The 14782-nt window shown below is 37.0% G+C and overlaps 1 protein-coding gene and 1 long non-coding RNA gene across 2 annotated transcripts; both read right to left on the reverse strand.

The window, feature by feature from the left end:
* Positions 1–1978: 1978 nt before the first annotated feature.
* On the reverse strand, positions 1979–3514 carry LOC142548122 (uncharacterized). Its single transcript, XM_075656459.1, has 4 exons — positions 3416–3514; positions 3271–3334; positions 3081–3179; positions 1979–2115 (listed from the first exon to the last, which is right to left on the reverse strand). Exons 1-4 carry the CDS (start codon positions 3481–3483, stop codon positions 2017–2019), a joined length of 330 nt encoding a protein of 109 aa, XP_075512574.1. The 5' UTR covers positions 3484–3514; the 3' UTR covers positions 1979–2016.
* A 3357-nt stretch (positions 3515–6871) lies between these two features.
* LOC142548123 (uncharacterized) lies at positions 6872–8314 on the reverse strand. Its single transcript, XR_012820905.1, has 3 exons — positions 8185–8314; positions 7791–7834; positions 6872–7178 (listed from the first exon to the last, which is right to left on the reverse strand). It is a non-coding gene; the product is annotated as an uncharacterized LOC142548123 (long non-coding RNA).
* Between the last annotated feature and the right edge of the window lie 6468 nt (positions 8315–14782).

Raw genomic sequence — 14782 nt, forward strand, 5'->3', positions numbered from 1 at the left:
CTGGTGGCGAAAGAGGGCAAAACGACAGGTAGTGTAATGGCCGAGATTTTGATTCCATTAATCTGAGATTATTGATTATGAACTGATATGATTATAGACGGGTTAGTCCGAGACCAGATTGGCCAAAGCATATGAAGGGTGCCATTTTTGGACAGAACTATTGGCGCCCGAGCGGTAGGAAATGACCGCCCGAGCGCCAATGTTCAATAAGAACATGTTTCGGGCAGAAGATGTGGCGCCTGGGCGGTAGTTTGTGATCGCCCGAGCGCCAAGGGTGAAATCCGAAAGTGCTTGGACAGAGAATGACGCGCCCGGGCGGTAAGCTTCAACCGCCCGAGCGCCGAGCAAGCGCCCGGGCGGAAATTTATAACCGCCCGAGCGCCAACAAGAATTGAAGAAAATGAGCCACGTTTCATAGACATGCAAGTTAGGATATATATATGAGTTTGTCCTTCAGAATTGCTTTAAAACCAAGAAAGGAAAACGATAAAGATTGATAAAAATCCTTACGCCTTTAGATTTCTATCCGCCCGTCTGATTTTGAATCCGACTTCAGTACTGAGTTCCTATCGACGCAGGCTTCAACTGGACGTAAGTTTTCTTATGTTCTGATATGATTTGAAAATATGATGTTGAAGGAATCACATATGATTCATATATTGTGTTTCTGATATGTTAGACATCGTATAATCGAAACCGAATTGAAGAACAGATACCGTATCGAATTGTTATGATTTTCAGAGTTGATTTGACCGAGATGTGATATCAGATTTGTATCGTTATTGAGTATGAGTTGTGGGAATTGATATCTGTTGATTTGTATTGCTGGGTATACTGAGATTATGCAGTTATGCCGTTGAAACAGAATTCAATTTAGTTCTTATTATATCCAGTATCGATTGATTGGGATATTGATATTATATTCCTCTTATTGTCATTGTCAGATTTGAGTTCGGGACTTCGATATAGTCAGATTGACAGAAAGAAAGGTATAAATTAATGTTGATGCGGGATTGCACAACTCGAGTTCAATTCGACTTGAGTTTCCCTAAATCACATACTGAATGATTATTGCATTCGATATTTGCAATCACTAGTAGAAAAATCGCTTTTTAATTCGCGTATTCAATGAAGTAATAAGGTAGTTAATTGCCGAAGTATATGGACGTGAAGTAATAGATGTACCTTTTACTTCGCATAATAACCGAAGTTGTATGATTGAAAATACTGAAGTCTTTGGCCGGTTTTCAAAGGAAAACCGGTCCAGAATTGGACCGGTGCCGAAGTAAGAAATGTGTTTTACTTCATCGATTATTGTAAATAATGAAGTAATATATTATATATAACTTCGTCTTAATTATTATTTAGCGAAGTAGTTTATAATATTTTACTTCATTATTTACAATAATCGACGAAGTAATTCATCTGAAAGACCTCGTAGTTATGTATTTTGATGAGGTAATAGACACAAACAACTTCACAATTTATCCTATTTGTGGAAGTAAATATAATCTATAACTTCAGCATTTATCCTATTTGTTGAAGTATTTTATATTATGTTACTTCACAATTTATATTTAGTGACGAAGTAAGTGGTTCGAAAAACTTCAGTAATTTGTATTTTGATGAAGTAATTGCGCAAAACAACTTCGCTTTAACAGAACAATGTTGAATTAAATTAATTTTATCAATTCGTCCGATTTCTTATTGACGAAGTATTTAATATTATGTAACTTCACAATTTGCAAATAACAACGAAGTAATTTACCTATTACACTTCATTTTTTTTTATTTTGATGAAGTAATTGTTAAAAAAAGATTTCGCAATATATGACTTAATACACTAATATAATTAAACTCATAAATTATCCATCTAAAAATTATTAATATCCACGAATCCACAATTACATATTCATCAATCCACAAGTAACCCAAAAAATGTATCCACAAAATCAAAAGTATTTCCAAATATCCACAATGACAAACAAAATATTTGTCCCAACATACACCATCAATCTAAGCACCTACATAGGAGTAAACAAATTCACTCCATTCACTTCTAACCTCGTCATATTGACATTGGGTGTAATATTGGTTCTTGATACATCCTGCAAACTGAAATTTGAAACATAAAAAACGTAAGGCTGGATGATTAAAACATAAAAAACGTAAGGCTGGATGAGCCGCCAAGCTAGCTAGGAAAATTAAAACTTAATCTTGGAACACAAATATAATTAACCCATGCTTAAAAACAATTATAAGAATTTCCCATGTACAACATATTTTTTTTCGAAGAACAAACTGTCACAAAAAAGTAAAACCATATTAATTTGAGGATTAACGTAAAAAAATTAATATATGAGACAATTTTGATATGATTAACATGATGCATGTACCAATAAACGCAGACAATAAGAGTCTCGAGTTCAATCCGATATGTGGGAACCAATAAGGACAGATATAGACAAAAAAAAACAGGAAAAGACAAAACCAGATCACCTTAAACTCCAAAAAAATTTGAAGCCACCCAACTTCTTGTTTCAAGAAGCGAAATCAACTTAAAAGTAAGAACATATTGAATTTGTGCCACTTGGAAATGATACAAGAATCTTGAAAAAAAGACAACACTTACAGTCCAGAATCATACTCCCGTATATGATTTCTAGGCTTCAAATTTCTTGATAAAACCAACAACCCACCAAATAAAACAAATGAAAAGAAAGTATTTTAACCAAAACATATATCAGCAATAAACAGAATAAACACAAAAGCTTAAGATTACAACACAGAAGATATGAAAATCAGAAACAAAATTTCCTTTTTTTTATCAATAATATAAAATATATCACAATGACAACAATTCATCTCAAGCAATTATCTCAACAATAAAATATATCTTAATGGCAACACATTATCCAATAAAATATATCCCAATGGCAACACATTATCTCAACAACAACACATTATCTCAACAATAAAATATATCCCAATGGCAACACATTATCTCAACAATAAAATATATCTTAATGACAACAATTCATCTCAATTAATCAACAAATTTATCCCAAGAAGAAACTCACCATCTTCTCCAACTGTGGATCATCGCAATCGACTATCTCTTTCATGTACCTCATCACACAATATCCACACTCAACCGAACCACTTTGTTTCAGATTACCCTATAATGGAATTGAAAAGTTAATGCAACAATCACAATCTAATTAATAACCACTACCAATTCATGTATTCATAAATAAGTACGATACATACCGTCAATATTTTAAAACCTGGCCCTTTAGAAATACCCTTGGAGGCATTGTACATCTTCACCCCACTACATTTTAAAAAGTAAGAAGTTATTTTTTTCCATATTTATAAGTTAATGTATTCAAAATCAACATAGGCTACTACTTACTTTGTCACAATAGTTTTCCATGTATCATCTCGGTTCCTGTTAGACGTTGAATCCAATAAATATATCATATTGTTATCTTCGTTGACGATTGTCAAGATCCAATGGACAATGAATTAAATTGGGGTCAATATGGGGATTCTCTAAACAACCTCTGATAAACAGTTCCACACCCTCCTCGTACTGTTTTGAGCTTCTATCCGAGTGAATCCAAGAATTATCCATTTCAATGCAGCAAAATACCAGAAATATATAACAATAAATTTGATCTAAACCTGAAAATAATACATTTAATAATGTCATTTTCAATTTAATTTGTTGAGCGGAAAAAAAACGAAAGAAGACTACCTATTGACTAACAAACGAAAGAAGACTACACAGATGCATATGAGTTAGAAAAACAAAAAAATTCGACGAAGACAATGACTAACAAACTCCGTCATGTCCAGTCCCCAACACACAGTGCATATAAGTTAGAAAAACCGAAAATTAGACAATGCCTAACAAGAAGGGGACAACAAATATTTTAGACAATGCCGAACATTAAGAACCCAGAGACGGACAACCAAGGCCTTAGAAAACAACGCGCACCTCCAAAGAAATGGTGTGTATCTCAACCACCAACCTCATCAGAAACTATTGAGTCATACAGAAAGGGACTTCTCAACTAGTAGCTCTTGATAATACAAGACAATAGACTACTGAGTCTTTGAACACAACAATATATCAATTACAGTATCGAAAGACCTACCAATCGCTTGCATTAATTCTGTCAACACGTGAGCCGCATAGAATACACTTGACTTATAAAGTCTTAACACCATGTATTTCAAACTTCTGATAAGGTTGGTGGTGGCCATTTTCAATAAATATCTCAACAGAGGTACGACAACAAGAAATTAACCAATTATCGTTCCAATCAATACCATACCTCGGGAAACTGGTGCCGGACTAACTCAGTGCTTTGAACGGTGGTGGTGGTGGTGTTTTGCTTCCCTCTCGGTGAGTGGAACGGCGGTGGTGTTGGTGGTTCAAAGCCCACGGCGGTGAGTGGAACGGCGTGGTGTTAGGGTTAATTTTGAAAGAAAATGTGGATGGATATAATGAGCTCGTCTGTGAAGGAAATATGATATAATCGATATTTTTCAGCGATAGTTTCTAAAAATTCGTCGCTACTAGCGACGGTTTTTGACAAGTCCGTCGCTAATAGCGGTGGTTTTTTTTCACACCGTCGCTGACTAAATCGGCGACGGTTTAAAACAAACCGTGACTGGAAATGTGATTAAATGCGAAAATTGATGTGTGAGGGCAGTGTCTCTTGCGCATATGCGCGACACCGATGCGCGCATATGCGCGAGGTAGGCAGAGGACCTCGCGCATATGCGCGCTCTGTCGCGCGCATATGCGCGAGGAGGCCAGTAGCTACGATGTGAGAACAGAGGCATACCCGGGCTACTATCATATTATTCTAAAATTATACAAAATTTACCTATAAATTTTTTCAAAAAAAAATTGGGCAGTCCGGGTACAAGTAGCAACGGCTTTTTGAAAAACCGTCGCTGATTAAATCATCGACGGGTTTTTAACTACAAACCGTCGCTAAATGTTCAGTATAGTTTAGCTTTCTTTGTTAATCGGCGCGGTTCATCTTATTACTTCAGCATGAACTTATTTTTCTTATTTTTTTACTTCGTCAACATTGATATGCCGAAGTAAAATATAATAAAAAATATAGTGAAGCCCGTGTTTTAAAACATCCGAAGTAAAATATATTATTTTACTTCGCTTGTGTTATTACTGAAGTTATTGGTAATGTATTATTCGTAATTTATTATTGCCGAAGTAAAGCCTGCCGAAGTAAAATCCGATTTTTCTACTAGTGAATGCTTGATATTGATATGCTTACTCTATTGAATTGTAGCAAAGCATGACTTAGAATTGGCTAGATCCGCCTAGTCTTTGGTAGAACCGCCATGGCAGAACCGCCAAGTCACTAGACTTTTGGATATATATTGATAGACTGAGAAGAAGACCGACTCCTATTGCAGATCTTCAATATAGACAGCCAAAGTTTGAGACTAAGAACGTACCATCATCTAGCTGGGGTAAAGTAGATTGGAGAACATTTCGTTCTTATTCAGATCGGGATCCCTAGATTAGAATGAGTCAAGTTAGAGTATAGTAGTCATAGAGTGTGATTCAAAGATTTTATTGATACATGTTTTGCAGATTTGATACATGTTATTGATATGTGTTTCATGCTTTTATATATGCTTTTATATGACTGCATGTTTACATTGTTTATACTGGGATATATATCTCACCTAAGTTATCCGGCTGTTGTCGTGTTTGTATTTGTGCATGGCAACAGGTGGGACAGGATCAGGGTCGAGGAGATGAAGATAGATCGTGACTAGAGTGGAGACTACGGACTTGGATTAGAGATAGGGTTTGGACACTTGACATTTAGTTGTTAAACTTTAGTTGAATGATTGTATATATATATAGTACAAGATTTATACTGTAATTCTGATATGTATATTAGATTGAATCCCATTACATTCCGCATGTTAAAAAAAATATTTAGACCCAGATTATTTACATTGATCCAATTATCCCAATAACGATTAAGAAGATGATTAGCGTCTGGGTCCCCACAACAGGTGGTATCAGAGCGATAGATCCTTTAGATTGAGATAGGAGCTAGTGAGCGGGGTAGATTGAGTTTTCTTTCCTTGCTTTTGAATGCTAGCATGCTTTACTGCTTTATATGATACATGTTTACTTGACTATCTGATTGATTGGTAACTTTTATTATTGAGAATGAATCAGAACCGATTCTTGATCAGCAGTAAGATTATCCGGAGGAGGACTGAAACAAATTTGTTATATTTGGTTGCTAACCCTTTTGATAATCAGATATGCCTCCTCGAAGAATACCAGAACAAGGTAGTACTTCGAATCCTCCATTGGATGTTACAGCAACACCGATGGAAACACTATTGAAGAGGTTTCAGTCATTTAAACCGCCAACCCTGAAAGGAACAGAGACTTCTGTCGATTGTGAGAGCTGGGTAGATGACATAGAAATGTTGTTTGATTCGTTGGATCACACAGATGAGCGGAGAGTGAAACTGATAGGGCACCAGTTGCATGATGTGGCAAAGAACTGGTGGATTACAACAAAGCAGGCCAGAGTATTCGCTTTGACAGAGGAGCAGGCTCAGGAGGCACCAGATGATGTTGTTGCAGGTAACTGTTTTATTTTTGGTTACCCTGCTTATGTATTGATTGATACCGGTGCTTCTCATACATTTATTTCTGAGAAATTTGCATTGAGTCATGCATTGCCTGTAGAGTGTGAGGGCCCGTGCTCCTGTTTAATTTTTAATTATCAAACAACAGGATTTATTAGCGTAAACAGCGAAAACGAGTAAAAATTTTCTATTTTGGGCCTACAGAAATTTCGACATGACATTCCCGTAAATAGGACATACCAAAAATTCCAAAACAACACAACAAAACATTTATACTCGAAAATAGAGTCCAATAAAACAAACAGAATACCAATTGCACATAGAGCCAGCTAGGCTCGATCACACCAAATAATATCCAACACTCAAAATACAACCATACAAATACACGAGGAATCTCCTCGGCAAATGACTCAATATAAATAGTATATCTGGGGACTCCCAACTCAAACCGACTCACTGGGCTCCACTGGCAGACGCTCCGCCAGCTGCATCAGAACCACCTGTATAACCTGCTATGGAATCACAAAACAAACCACAGCAGCCCCGAGGGACAGGGGTCAAACCCCAGTACGAAGATCAAATAAATTACAGCATAAATAAATGACATGTAATAAAATCAATGCAATGCAATGCATGTAGGGTACCAATAATTTCGGGTATCAAACTGGATCCAAAGAAACGAAAGCAACAACTGTGGCCACATGTGCCAGGGGTGTGACGTGTCAAATACGCCCTCGGCCCTACACATCTGCGTCAGAGGTGTCAGTCTGCAGAACTGCTCGGCCCTTCCGCTAGTCATCAGAGTTGTGACGCTTAAACGCCCTCGGCTCTGATGTCTAAATAACTCATCCAAGAGTAAACAGAGATCTCGGAAACAACGGAGTCATGGCTCGATATGAATGCGTGCTCAACAATGCATATAAATCCATAGATTATTCCAATATATTTAAAAATTCAGATTTATTTAAAAAATTTTGAGGAATAATCTTGAAATACATCCAAACAGCACAAATAGCACATAAACACATACTATTCGTAAAATCACATCAATTTAATTACACGTCGTTATAGACGCTGTAAGGAATCGATCAATCCGTGCCTTAACCTTCAAATTAAATTACCACAATAGTTTATAAACTCCTCGGTGCTTCCTGGCTACTAAAACCTGTGGCAAATAATTAATTACCATCAAATAAATATTCAACTCTTAGCCAAAAACAATTTTACTAATTCCAGCTTGGACCTAAGCTCGGTTGTAAGACCATAACTCAACCAAAACTTAACCAAAACATACTTATCATAGATGGCTGGAATCCTAATTGGAATTCCATTTCGTCATTGGCTACAGAAAGCTTAGTCAAAGAGCTATAAGTTCTTTATGAACCACAAGTCAAGAATCTTAGAGCACAACACACCAAAAACCCAAAAAACAGAACCCAAAAACCTGCAACTCGAAAAAAACAGCAACCAACTTCTTCCATGGACAAACTTTTAAAACCTAGGCTTAGGGATTACCTTCAAAAGCTTCCTTTGAACTGAAATAGAGTTAGAATCGACCTCTTCACACTCTAAATAACCAAGAAAAATGACAAGCAAGAGGCTGGAAAATTAACGAAGCAACAGCTCGGTAGCTAGAGGAGATGCAAGAAGAGAAGGAAATGGATGCTTGTAGAAGAAACGAAGGATTTAAAGGAAGAAATGGATTGGGCTTGGGACAAATGGGCTTCCTATAACACATATCTATATACATGAATTCAATTATTTAGCCCAATTGCTAGAATGTGACCCGATCCAAAAATTACAACTCTCGCGTGCTATTAAATTCCGATATGCATTTTAATATCGTCTATAATTCCGATATTTTCTAATACATATTTTTAACACACAAGTATAATTATTTGGCGTAATTATTTTAATTTAGCACTTTAAAATAATTATTTCTAATTCTTGCCAAATACTGAATAATTAAATTCGGGTTCTCACAGTCTTTATCTGCTGTAGTGTCTGTCTCTTCTCCGTTGGGGACAGGTTAGATATCAGTAAATTCTGTGAAACATTGTATACTACAGTATGACGGGCATGAGATTGAGTTAGATTGCATCGTACTTGGATTGTCTGATTTTAACTGTATTATCGGTATTGATATGCTGACCAAGTACAGAGCTACTGTTGATTGTTTCCACAAGATTGTGAGATTCAGACCAGATATGGCTGACGAGTGGAAATTCTACGGTAAGGGTTCTCGATCTAGAATTCCTTTGATATCCGTATTGTATATGACTCAATTGTTACAGAAAGGAGCAGAAGGATTCCTTGTCTATTCAGTTGATTTACTGAAATCGAGACCATCATTGGCGGATTTTCAAGTTGTATGTGAGTTTGCTGATGTCTTTCCAGATGAGATTCCTTGATTACCTCTGATTCGAGAAATAAACTTCAGTATTGAGTTGATGCCAGGTACAGTTCCGATTTCGAGGGCTCCGTACAAAATGGCACCTATTGAATTGAAAGAGTTGAAAGAACAGTTGGAGGATCTATTGGCCAAGGGATATATCAGACCGTGTGTGTCGCCTTGGGGTGCTCCAGTACTATTTGTGAGAAAGAAAGACGGTTCGATGAGACTCTGTATCGATTACCGGCAACTGAACAAAGCAACGGTAAAGAATAAATATCCTTTGCCTCGTATTGATGATTTATTTGATCAGTTGCAGGGTTCATCTGTATATTCCAAGATCGATCTGAGATCTGGATACCATCAGCTGAAAGTCAGGGATTCTAATATCTCGAAGACTGCATTCAGAACCAGGTATAGACATTATGAGTTTATTGTCATGCCGTTTGGGTTGACGAATGCACCGGCTGTATTTATGGGATTAATGAACCGTGTTTTTCAGAGGTATCTTGACGATTTTGTTATTATATTCATTGATGATATTTTGATATATTCAAAGAATATGATTGAGCATGCTGATCATCTGAGAACTGTGTTGAAAATTTTGAGGGCGGAGAAATTGTATGCCAAACTGTCGAAATGTGAGTTCTGGTTGAGACAAGTTGTATTTCTGGGGCATATTATATCCAGAGATGGTATATCAGTTGATCTCAATAAAGTTGAGACAGTGATTTCTTGGCCGAGACCGACATCAGTGCCCGAGATTCGCAGTTTTATGGGTCTGGCAAGATATTATCGTCGATTTATTGAAGATTTCTCGAGTATTGCCAAGCCTATTACTCAGTTGACTCAGAAGAATGCTCCATTTGTTTGGTCTGAAGAATGTGAGACCAGTTTTATTGAATTGAAGAAAAGATTGACCAGTGCTCCGATCTTGACGATTCCATCAGGTACTGGTGACTTTGTGGTTTATTGTGATGCATCTCATCGAGGATTGGGTTGTATTCTGATGCAATGAGAACATGTGATTGATTATGCCTCGAGACAGCTAAAACCACACGAGACTCGTTACCCAATTCATGATCTTGAATTGGCAGCCATCGTCTTTGCGTTGAAGATATGGCGACATTATCTGTACGGTGAAAAGTTTGAGATCTATTCTGATCACAAAAGCCAGAAATATCTGTTTTCACAATCCGAGCTGAATATGAGACAACGAAGATGGGTCGATTTATTGAAAGATTTTGATTGTGAAATCAAGTATTATCCAGGGAAATCCAATGCAGCAGCAGATGCACTAAGTCTGTAAGACCCGAGATTTTATTACTGTAATCTGAGATTAATCTGAAATGATTTATTTATTAATTGAGATGATTATAGATGAAACGGATTAGACCGGGAGAGCCGAAAGAAGATTTGACATGAGGTGCAAGAAGAGTCCCCGCGCACATGCGCGACTTGTATGGGTGCCCATGCGCGAGGAAGACAGAACCATGCGCGCACATGCGCGGCTTGATTGCGCGCACATGCGCGGAACGTCCAGAACCTTGGGCGCATATGCGCGGCTGGAGGCGCGCATATGCGCGAGTGAAGGGATGTGCGAGACAGAACATCTCGCGCATATGCGCGAGATATGTCGCGCATATGCTCGAGAAGATAAATGCGGAAGGTGCCGGGCCGAACCTCCGGCGCATATGCGCGGCCTTGTGCGCGCATATAAGCGCGGCAAGCAGAATGGAAAAATGCCACTTGGTCTCTTGAATGCAACGTGTATATATATGTATATATAAGAAACAAGCCAATCTTCAGAAGCAAAAAGGAAGAAGGAAAACGAGGGAAGAAGCTCCAATTCCTTTCGGGTGAGAATTTGAGTGTTACGCAAAATCCGTCCGTTTGTTTTTAAATCCGGACACGGTACTGTACTCCTCTCGTCGACAGCTACAACTGGACGTAAGTTTTGTTACGTTTGGACATGATTTGAAATTATGATATTGTCAGAATTGAATATTAATCATATATGGCGTTTCTAATACAATAGACATTGTATAATTGAAGTCACATTAAAGAATAGACTGTTTATACAATTGTTATGATTTTCGAAAGATATTGATTGGGATTTGATATCAGAGTTGTGTTGTTACTGATCTTAATTGTACAGATATTGAGATTATGATTTGTACTGATACTAATTATGAATTCTGATATGATATCTATGATGTTGAGAATGACGGGGATATCGAAACTGTATTGTTATGCCGTCGAAACATCAGTTGATTTAGATTGATCAGATTCAGTAATTATTTCGATGATATCGTTGATATGAATTAGATTGTACCTTGTTCAGATATGGATCAGATTATATACTGATTTGAGTATTGATCAGAACAGGTTTTGAATCGAATTATATAATGATATTGTATTTATGCGATTGTCATTGCCAGACTGGGTATGGAAAGATTGGAATACAAGACTTCGTCTTCGTTAGACCGGGAAGACAAAGGTATAATTCATGTTTTGTTTGGGAAGACACAACTCAAATGAGATTCAATTTAAGTTTCCCAACAAAATCACATACTAGAATTGTTGTTTATCTTTTTATATGATTATGCTTTGTTTATAGATTTATATTCAAGCATTTGAGATAGGAAAGTCATTTGGTAGATTCGCCAAATTACTAGATGTTCGGTGGTATCGACGCTTCGGATCAGAGTCACTCCGATTGTAGATATTCGATACAGACAGGCCGAAGACTAGGAATAAGACGTACAGTCACCCCGATTGGGAGGGTAGGTGACAGACAGTGACATCTTATTCACACCGGGATCCCTAGAGTTAGAGTTGAGTTGAGTCAAGATATGAATTGAATTGAGTTGCGTGCTTATTTTATTTTTGTTTTAGAGATTATGGAACCCATTGTTACTGAATGCTTATTTTGATTTAGTTTCGTAGACTATGAAACCTATTGCTATTGATTTTATGCATGATAATATGCTTTATGATTTATATTGTGTACATGCATGTCTACCATGTTTTATACTGGGATTTATTCTCACCGGAGTATCCGGCTGTTGTCTTGTTTTGTATGCGTGCATGACAACAGGTGGGGCAGGATCGGGGTCAAGAAGATGATGAGAGAAGATGAGTTAGAGTGGTGATTCCGGACTTATTGTAGACTTGGTTTAATACTTGAAATTTAGTAGTTGAACCTTAGACTAGTTTGAATAAGTGTTGTACATTATTGTACTTTTATACTGAGATGTATATTAGTTAAATTCCATTACGTTCCGCACTTACATTTTTAAAAAGAAAAATTTTTAGACCCTGTTTATCTTAATTGATAATTAAATCCCAAAGATGATTAAGAAAATTATTAGCGTCCGGGTCCCCACAACAGGTGGTATTAGAGCGATAGATCCTTTAGACTGAGATAGAAGAGCATGAGCGGGATAGATTGAGTTTTCTTTCCTTGCATGTGATTTCTAGCATGAGATTTATTTTAATGTTTATTTACATTATGTATGCTAGCATGATACTATGATTTACTGCTTTGAAATACATGTTTACCTGATTATTTGATTTGAGTTGGTATTATGTATTATTGAGTATGAATCAGATCCGATTCATGATCAGCAGTAACATGATCCGAGAAAGAATGGAACAGGTTTGTAGTATTTGGGTTACTAATGGTTTTGGTAATCAGATGTACCTCCTAGAAGAATTCCAGAACGGGGCAGTACTTCGGTTGAACAGATAGATATATCAGAAACTCCGATGGAAATACAGTTGAAGAAATTTCAGTCGTTTCAACCGCCGATTTTGAGGGGTACTGAGATGTCTGAAGAGTGTCAAAATTTGTTAGATGACATAGAACTGTTGTTTGATTTGCTTAAGTATTCAGATGAACAGAGAATTAAATTGGTGCCCAACCAGTTACGAGAGGCCGCCAGGAGTTGGTGGATTACCATCAAGGGAGTATTAGAACAACGTGGTACTGCGATCACGTGGGAAGTCTTTAAAGCCGAATTCTATCAAAGATTTTTCTCAGTTTCATACCGAGAAGATAAAAGAGCAGAGTTTGAAAATTTGAAACAAGCGCAACTGAGTATTGAAGAATATGTTGCTAAATTCTCTACTCTACTGCATTTTGTTCCTCAGATAGCTGGAAATGATGAAGCTGTAGCGGAGCAGTTCATCAAAGGATTGAATTCAGAGATAGTTGCATTGATAAATATGCAGCGACCTTACCATCTTGCTGATACTTTGAGTAGGGCAAAAAGAGCTGAGGTGAGTCTGATTCGGCAACGAGAAAGATTGGATGTGATTCCACTCCAAACACAACAACTCCCTCTTAGATTTGATAAAGGCAGTACGAGTGGAAAGCAAGATTTGCTGAAAGCTCGAAAGAAACAGTTTAAGAAGTTAGGAAGCGGACTGAGTGTTTCGTCTAGCTCCAGTGGTTCCAGCCCGAGTTATACTGGAGTATATTGCAGAACTTGCGGAGGGAGACATTCCACAGAGCAATGCCAGGGAGTGACTAGTAGTTGCCATATTTGTAGACAGCAGGGACACTTTGCTAGAGTTTGTCCTCAGAGAAGTTCCCGAAGATTTTAGGGAGGAGATGACCGAGGAACAGACCCAGGACGCACTTGATAATATAGTGGCATGTATTGTTACTCTATGATTATATTGCATAGGTGTTGATATATACTAATGCATTCCCTACGATTATCTTTGACCGAGTTGCATTGAGATATGCTGTATCTGTTGAGTCTGTTTGTACTGTAGTATTGATTTCCTTACTTTTTGGGAAAGAAAGATTGATATCAGAGATTTCTATGAAATATTGTTTACTACAGTAAGATGAGAATGAGATTGAGTTAGATTATGATGTACTTGTGTTTCTGATTTGACCGCATTATTGATAGTAATATGCTGAACAAGTACAGAACTATTGTAGATTCTTTCCAGAAAAATATAAGATTCAGACCAGATAGGGCTGATGAGTAGAAATTCCATGGTAAGGATTCTAGATCTAGAATTCCTTTGATATCTGTATTGTTTATGACTCGATTGATACAGAAAGGAGCAGATGGTATCCTTATGTATTCAGTAGACATACTGAAATCGAGCCAAGTATTGGCAGACTTGCCAAGTGATGTACGAGTTGGTTGACGTCTTCCTTGATAAGATTTTGGATTTGCTTTATATCAGGAAAATAGATTTCAGAATTGAATTGATACCAGGTACTGTTTGTGTTTTAGAATTCAGTACAGAATGATATTGAATGTACAGAATGTCACTGAATAAATTGAAAGAATTGAAAGAATTGAAAGATCAGTAGAAGAGTACCGGCTAGGAGTTACATTTGATTTAGTGTTTCTCTGTGGCATGGTTCAGTATGTTCAGAGATATTCTGATGATTTCATGCTCGTTGTATCTGTGATATTTTGATATATTCGCAGCGTCTGATCGATTGAATCAAACAATTGAAGATTGTATTGAATACTCTGAGAATTGTGATTATTGTATACATAAATTATTCAGATAAGAATCTTGCTTGAAACAAATTGTATTCAGAATAAGCGATATCTGAAGTTAATATACCGATTGATTTTGACACAGTTGAGATTGTGATCAGTGACTGAGAACGATACCGATATCAGAAATTTCAGAAATGTAAGAAATTTATTTGTCTGAGTTGGCAGATTATCTTATCCGATT

This window comes from Primulina tabacum, chromosome 6 (genome assembly GCF_025594145.1).
Source record: "Primulina tabacum isolate GXHZ01 chromosome 6, ASM2559414v2, whole genome shotgun sequence".
NCBI lineage: Eukaryota > Viridiplantae > Streptophyta > Magnoliopsida > Lamiales > Gesneriaceae > Primulina > Primulina tabacum.